At 52.0% G+C, this 14324-nt stretch overlaps 1 protein-coding gene across 1 annotated transcript in view; it reads right to left on the bottom strand.

Annotated features, from left to right (window-relative positions):
• RBPMS2 (RNA binding protein with multiple splicing 2) overlaps window positions 1-14290 on the bottom strand; it is a 29588-nt gene extending 15298 nt beyond the window's left edge. Inside the window, exon 1 of the mRNA XM_008567980.1 lies at window positions 14189-14290. Coding sequence (XP_008566202.1) covers window positions 14189-14290 — 102 coding nt within the window. The remainder of the gene's footprint in view (window positions 1-14188) is intronic.
• Between the last annotated feature and the right edge of the window lie 34 nt (window positions 14291-14324).

The raw sequence follows: 14324 nt of genomic DNA, 5'->3' as shown, positions 1-14324 counted from the left end.
ACGCCCAGCTCCTAGCATGGTGCTGGTACTAAATGTTCACTAGATAGGGGAATGGGTAAGGAGTCAGAAGTGGAACAATTATGCTGGGTTTTGAAGAATGAGAGGGATCTTGCCAACTTCAAGTGAGGCAGAGATGCAATAAATTATGAGTCTTGCCCTAAACATGGTTACGAGTTGGTGGTGAAGCTAAGTCTAAACACCAGGTGTCCATCCTGTGACTCCAGCCAAATCTGATCTCCTGAAGGCAGATGGGGTCTGTGAGGGGTGGCAGAACCGCTTACCTAATTCACTACTACCATTTAAATGCTAAACTAGTAAGCCCAGGTCAGCCAATAACCATGATGGGGGAGGGGGAAGTTTTCATAGTTTAGATCTATTAAAAACACATCTTGAAACTGTGGCTTCCCGAATATGAAAAGTCCAAATGAGAAGAGCTTCCCTACACACTTGATTCCTGTTTTGAACCACGTCTCAAACACTAGGCCAAACAGAGGTCTCAACTCACCACTGCTGATTTAAGATTTAAACATCCACCTTTCTCACCTCATCACGTGGCCATTCTTGAAAACATCTAGTTGCCCTACAGTGGGCCACATCCCCTTCTCCAGAGGTACCAGAGAACTTGCTCCATCTCTAGTGATGGCCTGTTGAACCCATCAGTTCAACCCAACAGCCATTTTGAGCCAATGGCTTGTATCAGGAACCCGGAGCAGTGCTCAGCCAAGTTATACCCAACACACACACAGACCTTCCCAGAGCCCGGGATGCTAAAGGAAACCAGCTTCGATAGCTGCCGGTGACCAGTGTCACCACCCCTACCCACACAGGAGTGATTCTCAGCCATGGTCAGGACAAACCTCTTCCCTCACATGAGTTTTTCCAAGCACACCTAGCAGCAGATACTGGCCACGTAGGACACATCTTCCCCCTTCGGTCATGCCTTTCCCTCACCAGACACGTCATCTTTCCAGCCTCTGCTCCCGGGCCTGGGATGAAGATTCTTCACATTTCACAGCCCTTGGCGGCTCTGCTTCCTATACACACAGCTCTCACGGTCTGCCCTGTTCCTGGCAGCGCCGTGGGGAACAGGACAGCTGAGGCTCCAGGGTGGGCTAAACCAAGCTCCTGGGCTCCAGAGCAACCAACCTCTACATCCCAGACCCTACAGGCTCCTCTGCTGTCTGATGTCAGGCTCTGGAATTTTACATGTAAATTCCCAGAGAGAAGTGACTTGTCCAAGGTCACACAGCTTGTTCTGTAAAGGCAGCAGACCTGGGACTCAAAACCGAGGTCTCCCTGCTACACATCTAGCCTGGCAGAGATGATGACTGTTCCTGAGTACCAGGCAAGTACAACAGGACCAGGGCACCCAACCCTCAGGATCTACCCCCACTCCATACCCCCAGAGGATGGACTAGAAGGATGCAAGCCTCCAGGGCCCTGCTGGGTGGACTCGGGTCAGTGCTATTCCCTCCAATTCCTTTCCTTTCCATCCTTCCCAGGATGGCAGGACACAGTTTGGGTCAAAGACCCAGAACCAGAGTGGCCCCATGGAGGCCTCTGCCCCAGTTCTCCCCAGAGATCACACTTCACCCGAGCTAATTTTAAACCTTCCCTCAAATGGCTCCTTTCTAGCCAGACCTCCCCAGAGGCCCCCTTAAATAGCGAGTTCTCAGCACAAAGTTTCCTGCTCGGGTGGGGGTGGGGATGAGTATAGGGGATCATTTCCTCCTCTCCAGCTCAGATTTTTTTGTTCAGTTTTCCCTCTAGGCCGATGCCCATTCTCCTCTGGTTCCATCTTTTAGGTTCTAAAGTGCCCAAAAGCCTGCACTATATAGCTTCCATCCTATTCCTGGCCACCTCTCAGGAAACAAGCTGAGGTCAAGGCAGTTATGGATTACATGACAGGTCTGTATCGGCAAGTTCCCAGGCCCTTTCCAGGGAGCATAGCCGGGGAGGCTAAGTCACAGGAAGTCTGACCTGAATGCTCTCTGTTGTTCTTGATAAAAGCCATCCCAGCAAGGGCCAGTCTGTGGCTCACTTGGGAGAGCATGGTGCTGACACCACCAAGTCAAGGGTTAAGATCCCCTTACCGGGCATCTTAAAAAAAAAAAAAAAAGCCATCCCAGTAGATGACATCCTCCCTGCCTATCCCCTTATATAGACAGGGAAACTGAGGCCCAAAAAGGCTCAGTAACCTATCAAAAACACGCATCTTAGCTCACCAAGTAGCAGAACTGGAAGAGACTCAGGTACCCTGACTCTGCTGTCTGTGCCACCAGCAATCCATCCAGGTGTGAGGACAGAGAGTGGCACCTGGGCAGTTTCATTAGCCCCCTGGGTGGGTGAAGTGTCATCACACATCCATGCAGTAGCCAGACCCTTCCATGGCACTTGTTTAGAATGACAATGAATAAAGCCAGAGTGATGAGAAAAAGAGGAAACTGGCAAACCAGAGGTGGGGGGAGCTTGAGCTCAAGGTAGAGAGGATGAGGGTCCTAGAGCCCACCCACCCTCCTGCTTCCACCTCCATCAGGCCCTACCCCAGCCCTGCCCACTCCAGGGCCCACTCAACAAGGGCCCACAGAGTCCCATCTCAAGCAGCTGCCTGCACTGCCCCCTCAGCCCACCCCTTCCTCACTCCTCAGCTAAAGGGCACCCATCCTTCAGGTCCCTCTATTTCTTCTGAAGTCCTTCCTCTGAAGTCCTACAGAGGAAGCCCTTGCCTTACACTGCTCCTGCCAGCCTGAGCTCAGCCCCTCACCTTGACTACACAAAGACCACAGCAAAGTCTTAAAACTTTCCTACCTCCCAAAGTGCCTAGAGTCAGACCTCAACACCTGAGACCTCCCCTGTCTGTATGCACCTCAGTCCAAGAAACTCACAGCCAGAGACCAAATGTGGCCCAGTGTGGCAGAAGGACACCATCAGTGGGAAGAACAGGCTTCAGTTAGTAAGACTGGAGTTTGCACCCCAACTTGCTGCTTGGCCTGAGGAAGCCGCTTCCCCTCTCTGAATCTCAGTTTCTTTATCTGTACAACACAGGTACCATCTACCTCCAAGCTAAGCTACGGCTCCACAAAATGCTTGTTCCATTTAGGGCTCCTGCAATCACTTACCTGCACAAGGACCTTACCTATCAGGTACCATGAGCCATTTATTTATTAAGGTTGTCTAGAGAGGCTGGATTGGGCCCAGGTCAGCCTGGAGCTGGGAATGTGAGTGAGACATCCTTAAGCAGTCACCAAATTCTTTAGTTTTCCTCTTCCCCAGAGGAGGTAATGTCTGAGGTAGAAGGCACCATGGAGATCAGCTTGTTCGACCCCTTCATTTTACAGGTCAGAAAGATGCGGCTCAGTACAGGGTGACAAAGCAAGTTGATGGCACAGGCAGCATCCTTTAGGGATGGCAGGGACAGAGACATGTGGTTACCTCTCCAAGGTCTGACCAACTAGTCTTGTGTCTCAGGCTGGCACTGGGTGCCACTCCCATGTCACTCTGTGGTGCCAGCTTCAGGATCATAGAGCCTGACATTTGGGAAAGAGGCTGGATGCAGACAAAGATTTAGATACCCACAGCGGATTGATGCCAAGAAGGAGAGATCAGCTAAAGTACCCATGTCCTGCCTATTCCACGCAAGTTTATCACAAGAATTCAACACAAAAAATGTTTTGAATCATTTGAAGAAAGCATAAAGGGTGGTTCACATAATCCTCCGGCCACTAAAAGGAACGAAACTCATTTACTTGGGCCCCTCTCCTTCCTTCTGCAGAAGTAGCCGCACAGTCCCAGGGATTAACTCTTCCTGTCCTAAAATGTGAACAGCAACCACAGCCCTTTCAAAAGGGTCATTTCATGGCAAATAAGAGCAGATGGTGCTAGGCCATGGTCATGTCCTTAGCACAGTCAGAAGGTAAGTTTGTCAGGTGGACTGGGTATTGGGGAGAAGTGGGGGATGGATGGCGAACACTTAGAACTTAGGGAAAGAAGATACATGTTGAGGAACAACTCTTCTGATGGAACCTGCTGGAAGCACCAAGTTCAGCACGAACAAGGAACTTGGTCAGGTTGTGTCACCATACAGAACATCACACTCATGGCTGTGTGGCCTTCACAGATGTCAGGAGACCCAGCCTCACTGGAGGTCCCAGGCCAGGCCTGCCTAGGGGAACTGACCAGCTTTTGGCACAACTGCGCCCCTGTCCAGCAAGGTTTTGGGAGCTCCCAAGGCTGCTCTTCTCGTAGGCAAGTCCTGCTCCCTGTCTTTCCTCTAGAGCCACTGGGAGTGGGGGAGTGGGAGAGAGGTCTAGCCCCCCTCTAGCCCCCTTCTGCTAAGTCCACACCACAGCCTATTACTTGTTGGCAGACTTCCTGGCCATGTCTAGGTCTTTGTTGTCAATTGTTTGTAGGCCTGACTCCCCAAGGGAGAAGGCCCTGTGTGTTTTGGGGCTCTTCCCCTCCAGCCTGTGCCGGGGAATCTCAACAACCTCTTGACCTCTCCCCACCTCCACAGTCTCAACTCCCAGTGCCAGGGTCATAACTCAGCACTGGGGGGCCCATGGCAGGAGGCGAAGGCAACACCTGAGTGGCACAGGAAGGAGCAGCCCCCCATCCTCAGCCTTGTTCTTGAGGCTCCTGGGGTAAGGAATGCACTCTCGATGTGAGTGGGTTTAGAAGGAGCTTCTTGACAGTGCTGTCTAATCCCGGCATGACAGAGGACCCAGGCTGCCCAGCCCTTTCCTTCAGGCAGGTGTCAGCTGCAGTCCAACATCCAGGTTTTTCTTCTCCCTCTATAGCTCTCTCCAGGCCAGAGGTAAGGGTTCACTTTGTAGAGAGAAGGAAAGTAGGAGGAAGGGGCTCTGACAAACCCATTCACATCCATGTGTTGGTGATATTCTTCCTTCAGACAAACTGACACTTAAAGATCTTCAGAAAAGAATAAATTAAACAAGCCTTCAGGAGCAAGGAGATAGTGACACCCAAGGCACCAGCCCAATCACACAAAGTCAGGCTTGTGTGGAAAACGCTTCCAGGCAGGACTCAGCTTCTACCAGCTCAAGCAGAGTGGCTGCTCTGGTCTCTGTCCTCCCATAGCCCTGCTCAAACAGGGGTCCTGCAGGAGCAGGGGTACGGGCTGGTGGGGGAGGCGGAGTGGGAAGGTGTTGTAAACAAAGGAAAGCAGCTGAGCAAAGGCTCTGTGAGGAGCAGAACTAGGACTCAGGGTCAGATGAGGGCCATGGGGCCCTCCCTCCAGTGAAGAGGACCCCACACTGGGTCTGAGGTACGGCCTGGCCTGGCTCTCACCAGGTGTGTGTCCTCTGCAAGGGGAGGGAGAGACCTATTGCTGAGGGCTCCAACCCTCCTCAACCTTTTTGACACAAAAGATCTCCTTCATACTGAGCACTAAACATCCAACTTCTCAGTTATTGTGGCTAAGAGGATGGGCTCCATAAGTGCCAGATTTTGTTAGAGATAAAAAAGGTAAACATTGCTTCCAAAAATAGTGGTATGATCAGGGGTATTAAAATCTCCTGTTCTTTAACTCTGAAGGACAACTACAGCCTCCTTTAAACCCCTAGCCCTAGAATCGCCAAGACAGGACCCTGGGCTCCAGGGTTACCACCAGAGGACAGATCCTTCTCCACCAAGGACACTGAGGCAGAAAAACACTAGGGCCACTCCTCACCTGCAGACATCCCACCAACCCACCCGGCAACAGTATCCCCTCTTTATAAATCCCTGCTTCATGAGGGTCGGGATTTGGGGAGAAGACACACTCAGAACATTTTACTCCAGGCAATAGAAACAGCCTACAAAAGAGATAAACTGATTTTTAAAAATTGATTATTTGCAGCAATCCTTTAGCATCTCTGAAAGTTAGAATTTAATCTGGAAAGAAAAAAAAAGGAATTCAATCTAGAAAAAGGAAAACTGTTTCAACCATCCACTCCATCAAAATGTTCGGGTAACACACTGGTTTCAAGTCTCTGCTTACTCGCACTTAGGGTGAGCTCTCCTGGTATCATATGGATGGAAAACACTGCTTAGGGAAGGGGGTGAGGAGAGGAGGGAAATCCAAAATGGGAAAAACAAGCCTCACACGCCCCTCCCACATCCTTCACCAACTCCCAGCCCTCAGCAGCAACCCAAATACAGAATATTTGAGCTGGGAGAAACCTTATTTTTAGATGAGGAATCCAGGGCCCAGGGGTTGAGGTGCTCACGGTCACTGAGCACAGGAGCAGTCCCAGTGTCCCGAATGCCTGGCTCATAAGTCAGTGCTCTTTTGTGACCCTGATCTCATACCAACCCACTCAGACTACAGAGGGGCCAGATTTAAGTGCCCAGGAACAAGTGGCCTTCAGCTTTCAAGCCAAGAGGATAGACATAGCACCTCATGTAAAGTCGAGACAGGGGTGGGGAAGGTCCCACTGGATGGTGCTGTGGTTAGTCCTAAGCTATAGTGAGGTCAAAGGGAAGATGGACAGACAGGAAAGATTGCCAACTCCCACCAGCTGAGTGTGAGCAGCCTTGCACCCCACTGACTGTGGGGAGGTGGGGCGTTGGGGGACTGCAGCAGGGCCTAGGCCATCCCTACCAGCCCAGACCTTGGGATTTCCTGATACAAAGATACTGAATGTCCATTTAAATTTTGTTCCTGTCATCATCACACACAGATCTGATCTGGCTCCCTCAAGGGAAAGGGACCCCACTGAGAACCAAGACAATGGCCTAGGGCTCAGCCTTCCGCTCAGAAAACATCCACCAACCAAACTTGGAAAGAAAAGAAAAAGAGCCTAAGACAACTCAAGTCCCAGCCTTGTCACCAGCCAAGGCAGGTGGCTTTGTGGTCTTTCCTCCTCTGCCTCAGCTACAGAGGAGGGTAGACCGGCCTCAGGTTCCTTCACACTCAGATGTTCTAAGATACCAGAATTTTTTTTTAAGTTAAGTAGGAGAAGGTGAATCAGTCTCAGGATAAGAGGTAGGCACTGTGCTCCATCTGCACAGAGCTTCCCTCCTTCCTTCTGTCCACAAGAAAGCAAAGGACATGCTGATGAAGGAGACAGAAAAGGAGAGAGGGGGAGAAAGGACGAAGTTAGAAGCCAGGTCCTGGGGCCCTAGGACAAGTTGGGCCTGCGGTCTGAGGGGGGTCTTGGCTTGGCCAACACCAGGATTGCCAAGGAGAAACCTCAGAGCAGTCACACCCTCAGTGTGATCTAGGTGACCAAGTTTTTCTCCTTTTGTGTATGTGGTGGGGGGGGTGGGTTTAGGTTCCGCCCAGGTCCTATGCTTAGGCTCGGCACGGCAGGTTGCTCTTACCCCTCCCAGGGGGTAAAGAAGTCCCTGAGTGCAGCCACTTGACGCGAGGTGGATGGAATGTGGCGACATGGCCCGCAGACCCAGGACTTATAAGGCTCTGAACAAGGACACAGGGAAAGAGAGCAAGCAGCCGACAGCCAGATGGTGGATGTGAACCTAGACACATACACTCCTGGAACCCCAGTGCCCAGGATATGCCTCTTGTACTTCCCTGCAAGGAGCCCTGTGCCCAACAGCTATCCAGGCTAGGATACCACCCAGATCCCTTCCCAGGCAGCCCCCACCCAGACACATGTTGTTCCAGAGCTTACCAGTGTCATCACAGCCTGACTTGGTATGGAGAAGTTCCAGGCTCAGGATATGTTCTAGGGTTTTGCCTGCCCCTGCTAACTCCAGCCTCCAGTGTTATCAGGGCCTGGCTGTAAGGCCCCATCTGGGTCACACTTTATAGTTTCATTCTTTCACACAAACCATCAGCATGTGAGCCTGACAGTCCTTTGATGTAAAAAGAACAGGTACAGGCCCCAATTTACAGATGAAGAAACCAGCTCAGGGACTGGGTGCCTGGCTGGCTAGTATCAGAGCTGGGGATCCAGTCCAAGTTGCCTGGAAAGGTTGGGCTCTTCTGGTGGCCTGTGCGGTGCCCTAGAGTTCCGACCTAGGGGTGGGGGGTGCAGAGACCAGGGGGAACCAAGCTGGAGTGATAAGTACTCTAAAGGGAGGGACAGGGTTGGGCATGTATAAAGTTCTAAATCAGAAGGCTTCACACCCCATTCTCCAAGCTACTCCTAGCTACAGGAGCAGAAGGCTTAATGTGCTGGAAACACACCTGCTCAAAGCCTGCTGTGTGCACTGACCTACGCCGATTTAGGGAATTAGACCAAACAGAGCATGAGCTATGCCGTACATACTCAGTGCCAGGAAGGCTGGCTGGAGGTGGGGACAGAGCCAGAGGCCAGGCCTTGGTCTTCAGGGCTCACTGGACCCCCAGCATGGAGGTCCACCCTTCCTGGTGCTGTGTGGTCAACCTGCTATGCCAAGCCCAACACAGGCCTATTGCCTACCTGTGCACCTGACAAGGGATGCAGTTGCCACCATGGCCACACGCCGTCCCACAGAAGGGACTGGATTCAAGGCATTGGGTTAGGGGAATCCTACACCCCTCCCCCCAGCTATAAAGCCAACACCTCCAACCCTTAAACCATGTGATGCCATGCCAGTGTGAGCACACAGCACTGCCCATCAAGTGAACGGGCAGATGAAGCCTGACAAGAGGGATGTTTCCTAACATAACGCTCCTGTTGTGAGAGGGTTTCTGTTCAGGGATATAACTGTTTCTGGGACCTCCCCTGTCACAAACACACAAGGGTCCCTCTTTCCTAAGCTGTGCCTGGATATGCCCACAACTATACATCAAGAACAGGAACCAGTCTGGGCAGAAGCCACAGGGTGCAAAGGGCCTTCACAGCATCAGAGGTTCTCAGAATGGTCTCAAGGTTTTATTCCAGTATCCTCTCCTGACTCTCCCCGCCCCTCAACACCCCAAATAAAAGCACAACACCCATTTGTGGGGGGGGGGTTGGCTAACCACAAGGAGGGGCTAAGTACTCCAGACACTTATACTATGGCATGGCCCAGGTCAGGCCCTGCCCCTTCTCCCTGGGGCTCTGAGGCAGCCTTGATGGCTTGTGACAGGCAAGAGTCTCTGCTTAGTGGGCTGTGAGTGACTGACAGCCACGGCAGATGGGCCTGGGCTGACCCTCCCATCACACCCAGCCCCTGTGCACTCCAGAGGCCTCCAGCACTGACGGATCCACCAGTGCGCCCTTCAGGAAGGGAGGGCCCAACAATCCTGCCACCTGTCTAGTCTTGGCACATCTCAGAGGTAACCTTATTCTTTACATCCAAGGAGGGAATGTGGGACGCAGAAAGCAAGGCAGCCATGCTGGTACCTGGGCAGACCATGGACAAGGTTCCAGCATATGAAGCCTCGTGGGTTGCCTACAGAACTCACCTCATGGCAGTGTGGTTTCGAAGTATAGGTGACAGATCTGCCCACAGCTTTGCCAGGGACATGAGGATCTCTCTGAGGCAGCCATGGTCAGGAGATGGCAGAGGAAGTGACAAGGCACCAGATATTGTTGCTGACCATAACCAATGGCAGAGGGGATGCTAGTGGCCACTGGGCCATGCCAGAACCTAGCATTCTAGTTCAGCCCTGGGTAACCAGAGGTGAGTGGCCTTGGACCAGGAGCTCAGCCCTCAGGGCAGGTAGCACTGACTCCTCCACTACCTTTCAGGACTCTCCTGAGGCACAATGAGATGAATGGGTTGAAAGCCTGAGAGCAAAGCAAAGACTCAGCACCCACAGTTCATGTCTTGCCTCGACTTACAGTGCTTGCCAGCCCCACCCTGGACATGGAGATTAGAGGAAGTCAGCACATCCAAACACAGGGTTTTAGAAGATGGTTCTCTCTAGGGCAAACTAGCCAGGCTGCCCATATGCAGGGAAGGAGGGGATAAAGAGGCCTAAGAGAATGACCCCGCAGAATGACCGGCAGTCACTTTAGAGCAGGTACCATTTCCTTAGTTAAAATGCCCAAAGCACCCGGTAGCAAGGGGATGTGAAAGCAGTCAGCCCCAGGTAGAGGCAACACAGGGGCATGTCTTCGGGTAGAGAATGTAAAATAAAACTGACTTGATGTCTTTTATTATCTCCATGCAATGGCAATTCTAAACAATGTCTGTGATAAAATGCTCCTTCAGGCACAGGCTGACAGCTCCCATCACCCAGTGTTAGGTGTCGTTAAGAGCAAACTCTAGGGGCCGGCCCGTGGCTCACTCGGGAGAGTGCTGTGCTGATAACACCAAGGCCCCGGGTTCGGATCCCACATGGGGATGGCCGGTTCGCTCACTGGTTGAGTGTGGCGCTGACAACACCAAGTCAAGGGTTAAGATCCCTTTACCGGTCATCTTTAAAAAAAAAAAAAAAAAGAGCAAACTCTAGGTTCAAATCGCAACCTCCCCACTTAACAGGTACATGAAAGTTATTTAGCTTCTCCGTGCCTCAGTTTCCTCATTTATAAAATGATGATAATAAGGGTAAGTACTCCATAGTGCTGCTATGAGGGTTAAATGGGTTAAAATGGTAAGATACAGTGCTTAGGACAATGCTTGGCACATTGCTATATACGGTTTACTATTATTAGTACAGCTTCCATTAGGTTATTATTTGAGCAGGGGGAACACATCCACAACAAGGATGGGGAACCTGATCTACCAGAATAGGTCTGGATCCACCCACCTGGGCCCTGCATCTAGGTAAGAGCCCAGAAGCATAGGAGCCTCCCTTCTCTCATGCGCATGAAAGCCTGTGACAGAGTGCACCACGATGCCCGACTCTTTCAAATGCTTTTGATGTCAGAGAAAGGGTGCCCACGTCACACACTGGACCCTGGATTCCCTCACCCTCACCTAGAATGCTAACTCTGGCCTTTTCCACCCTCACAGGTCTAGGCACCTCCCACTCAGCCACATCTCAGGATAGGCTGACCTACAACCTCTCAGTGGTGCCAGGGGCCTGGCTGTTTCCTGACAACCTTCTGAGGACACATGATAGACCCTGGGGTATCAGGCTTGCAAGGGGTCACCTTGGCCCAGCTATACGGGGAGGGCAGTGAGGCATCAAGCCCCTCCGGTCAAACTGTTGCCCCTTTAGCTGCCATGAACCCCTGACTTTCTATAGCTTACCATTAGGCTGGCATAAAACTTCTTTAACTCTCAAAAATACATACCTCCCTCAACCCAAGAAACCAAATACCGTCTCCCCCTCCCATGGGTCCTCCCCTATTAAAGATTACTGTAACTTAATCTCCAATCTCATCAAGTTGTATGCACTAAATATGTACAGCTTCATGTATGTCAATTATACTTTAATAAAGTGGTTTTAAAAAGTTACTGTAACTGGGCCGGCCCGTGGCTCACTCGGGAGAGTGCGGTGCTGATAACACCAAGGCCCCGGGTTCGGATCCCACATAGGGATGGCCGGTTCGCTCACTGGCTGAGCGTGGTGCTGACAACACCAAGTCAAGGGTTAAGATCCCCTTACCGGTCATCTTTTTAAAAAAAAAAAAAAGTTACTGTAACTTAGTATTACCTCGTGTTATGAAAGTAAAGTCTCCATTTTAAAATCACACAAGCCCCTTCCTAGAGATGCTACCTACCCATCCCTCGAGAGTCACCAAGACAGGACATGCTTGGGTCTAGAGGTTGGCAGCACTAATATAGCCCACCCTGAGCAGGGAACATGTGCTGTATTACCTCACCTGGGGGATGTAGAGCCTCTAGATTGAAAGGGACACAGCTCCTCCCTTTAATTTCCTGCTGCCCTCCTTAGCTTTCAAAGGGTATCAAAGCTTTTAACACATCTTCCCAAGTGGCAGCAAGATGTCAATTTCCCCCTAATCCCACATGATCTCCAGCTCTTCATAATGTGGCCCCCAGTATTGCCACAATATAGCAAATTCTTGGTAGTTACCCAGACAAGCCATGTGGTTCCACAATACCATGACACATACTTTTATACCTGCTATTTCCTCTTTCGGAATCCCTTTTCCACCTCCACAGATCTAACTACTTCCTACTCACCCACATATAGGGAAGGGCTGACCTCTGATGTCTAATCTCTCAGTGGCACCATGGTACTATGCACTGATATCCCTTTATTTTACCTATCATTGCATTTAACATACCACTGTCTCCTGGCAAGTCCTTCTCACGTCCTAGTCTTTTCGCCTGTATTCGTAACCTCTGATCCAGAAAAGGAACCTAGTGCTTATGCTATGAATAAAGCCCCATGGGTAGAGTGGGCAAGCAGGGAAAGTCAAGGCTATACAATGCAGTTTAAGACAAGCAGCCCCACTGTTAGCCCCCACAACTGTGAAAATACCCCTTCTCCCGTGACCTAGCACCTTTAGGAACTGAGATCTTATTGGTGGCAATTGAGATGTTATGGTGCGTTCCTTGGTTTTCCAGGCTTGCTCCAGCTAATCTCCATAGTCAATTGGGAAGAGGCAACCTGGGTCAGCCATGACAGTAAAGCCACCACTGCTAACGAAGATTATCCGATAGAGGCTCTCAGGGGTTGCAGAACTGACTGCCTAGAGGCATCCAAACTAAAGGGAAGGAAGGACTCCAGTTCCAGGTAAACTACCAATCCATGATGGAGCCCCCAGGAGAAGAGCTCTTGGCCTGCTGTTCAGACGGCTGGTGAGGGGAGTTGGCCAATCCATGCCCTTACCAAACCAGAGCTGACAGACACTGGGTTCCAGCAGATCCCTGGAGCTCTTAGGTTTAGACTTCTGCTAAACATGAGCCCATGTCTCTGCAAGTAACGGCGAACTGACTCTCTGAACAGTGTTGCAGTCCACCTCAGCCCCCAAGGAGGAATAGCAAGGATTCCACTTTTTGAAGATCCTGCCCTCCTGGAAAAGATACTTAGTAAAAAAGTGGCCAAAACCTCAAATGCTTTTTCCAAACTTTTCACTTGGCCACATGGTTCATCCTTCCCACCCCACAGCAGTGGGTCTGAGGGTCAGCCCAGCCCCAGCTTCTCAGGCAGTGTTAAGTCCCTGCTGAAGTCAACCCTTTAGTAGTAGTGTCTTTACCCAGCTTCACAGGAGATACTACCCTCCCCCAATTTCAGCCCATGGGGTAGGGGCAAGCAGAGACCCCCCTCCCCCCACACACTGGCAACCCTGTCACCCTCCCCCAACTCTTAGCAGAGATTCTGAATCAGGTGGAATCAGGATGGAGTTAAGGTCTCCAAAATTAAGGGCCTGTCAAGGTCCAAGAAGGACAAGGCCTTCCACAGCCAAAACCACCCCACCACACTAGAGGTACTAGTGGACAGATATCAGGCCCTCCCTGGCCGCTCTTTGCACTGAAGAGCTGTATAGTCTTCCCTTAATCCCTCCCCCTCAAAAAGCAGGGATCCAGACCTAGATTCTCACGATGCCATGCCATTGGTGGACTGGGGTTGGCAGCGGGCCTCTGAATTGCTGAGAACAGGAGCTGGCAGTGCTGAGCCCAGCCCAGTGGGGGGCCGTTGCCGCCATTCTGCACCAACCCCATAGCACAACCAGAGGTAGCAACACCAGCCCCCACCAGGGGCTCTGTGGTTTCTCCCCAGACCAAGGGGAAGGACGCTCAGGGTGGATAGCTAGTCCTTGGTTTCCTGGGCAAGAGCATGCCAAGGTGGGGCAGGAAGGGTCTCTCAGCGCTGGAGTGACACAGCAGAGGCCAGGGGCCCTTGGAGGGAGCTGAGAAGCCTACCCGTTTTCCACACCAGTTCCTTTCTCTGTCAGCCTAGCTGACAGCTTCAAAGCTTTTATCCACCACCCCACCCCACACTCACAGCCTCCTCACTATCCCATTAACCGTCCAGCTGCTGGTGATTCCATGAAGCCACCTCATACTCCCTTCCTTTCAGCCCACGGCGGGTAGGCAAGATGATGTGGCCTCTCCTTGCAGAATCCCACCCAGGCCAGCTCTGGGGTCTTGGCTTGGCTGTCAGGGCAAAACCGGAGGGAAGAGAACGTCTTCAGTCATCTCCTTTCCAAGTCTAATTAAATTGCCGGCTCCCCTCTGCCAAAGCCCAGGTTCTGGGGCTGTGAAGAAAGCCCATCGTCCCCCCTCCCCCCATGACTGCAGTTCTAGAAAACCAAGGTGTCGGGCAGCCGGTCCAGGCCTCCAAGGTCACGGGAAGGGGTCAGGGTGGAAAGGGCAGGGGAGTGAGGGTGTTGCCCGCCCGACAGCCATGCTAATCCTGCTCAACTCCTTCCGGCCGAGGCGGGGGTCCGGGCCATACGGGAGGTGTGCCTCGGTGGAAGGCAGCTAGCCGGGCCCGGGGGTGGGGAACCAGGGACGCGCGGGCAGCAGGCGTGGGACGGATGCGGCGCCGCTCGCCCATCGCGGGACGCCCGGACGGCGGCCGGCACGCGGCC

The sequence above is a fragment of the Galeopterus variegatus genome, unplaced genomic scaffold (assembly GCF_000696425.1).
Source record: "Galeopterus variegatus unplaced genomic scaffold, G_variegatus-3.0.2 Scaffold360, whole genome shotgun sequence".
Lineage (NCBI taxonomy): Eukaryota > Metazoa > Chordata > Mammalia > Dermoptera > Cynocephalidae > Galeopterus > Galeopterus variegatus.
This window is presented reverse-complemented; position numbering and strand designations above follow the sequence as displayed.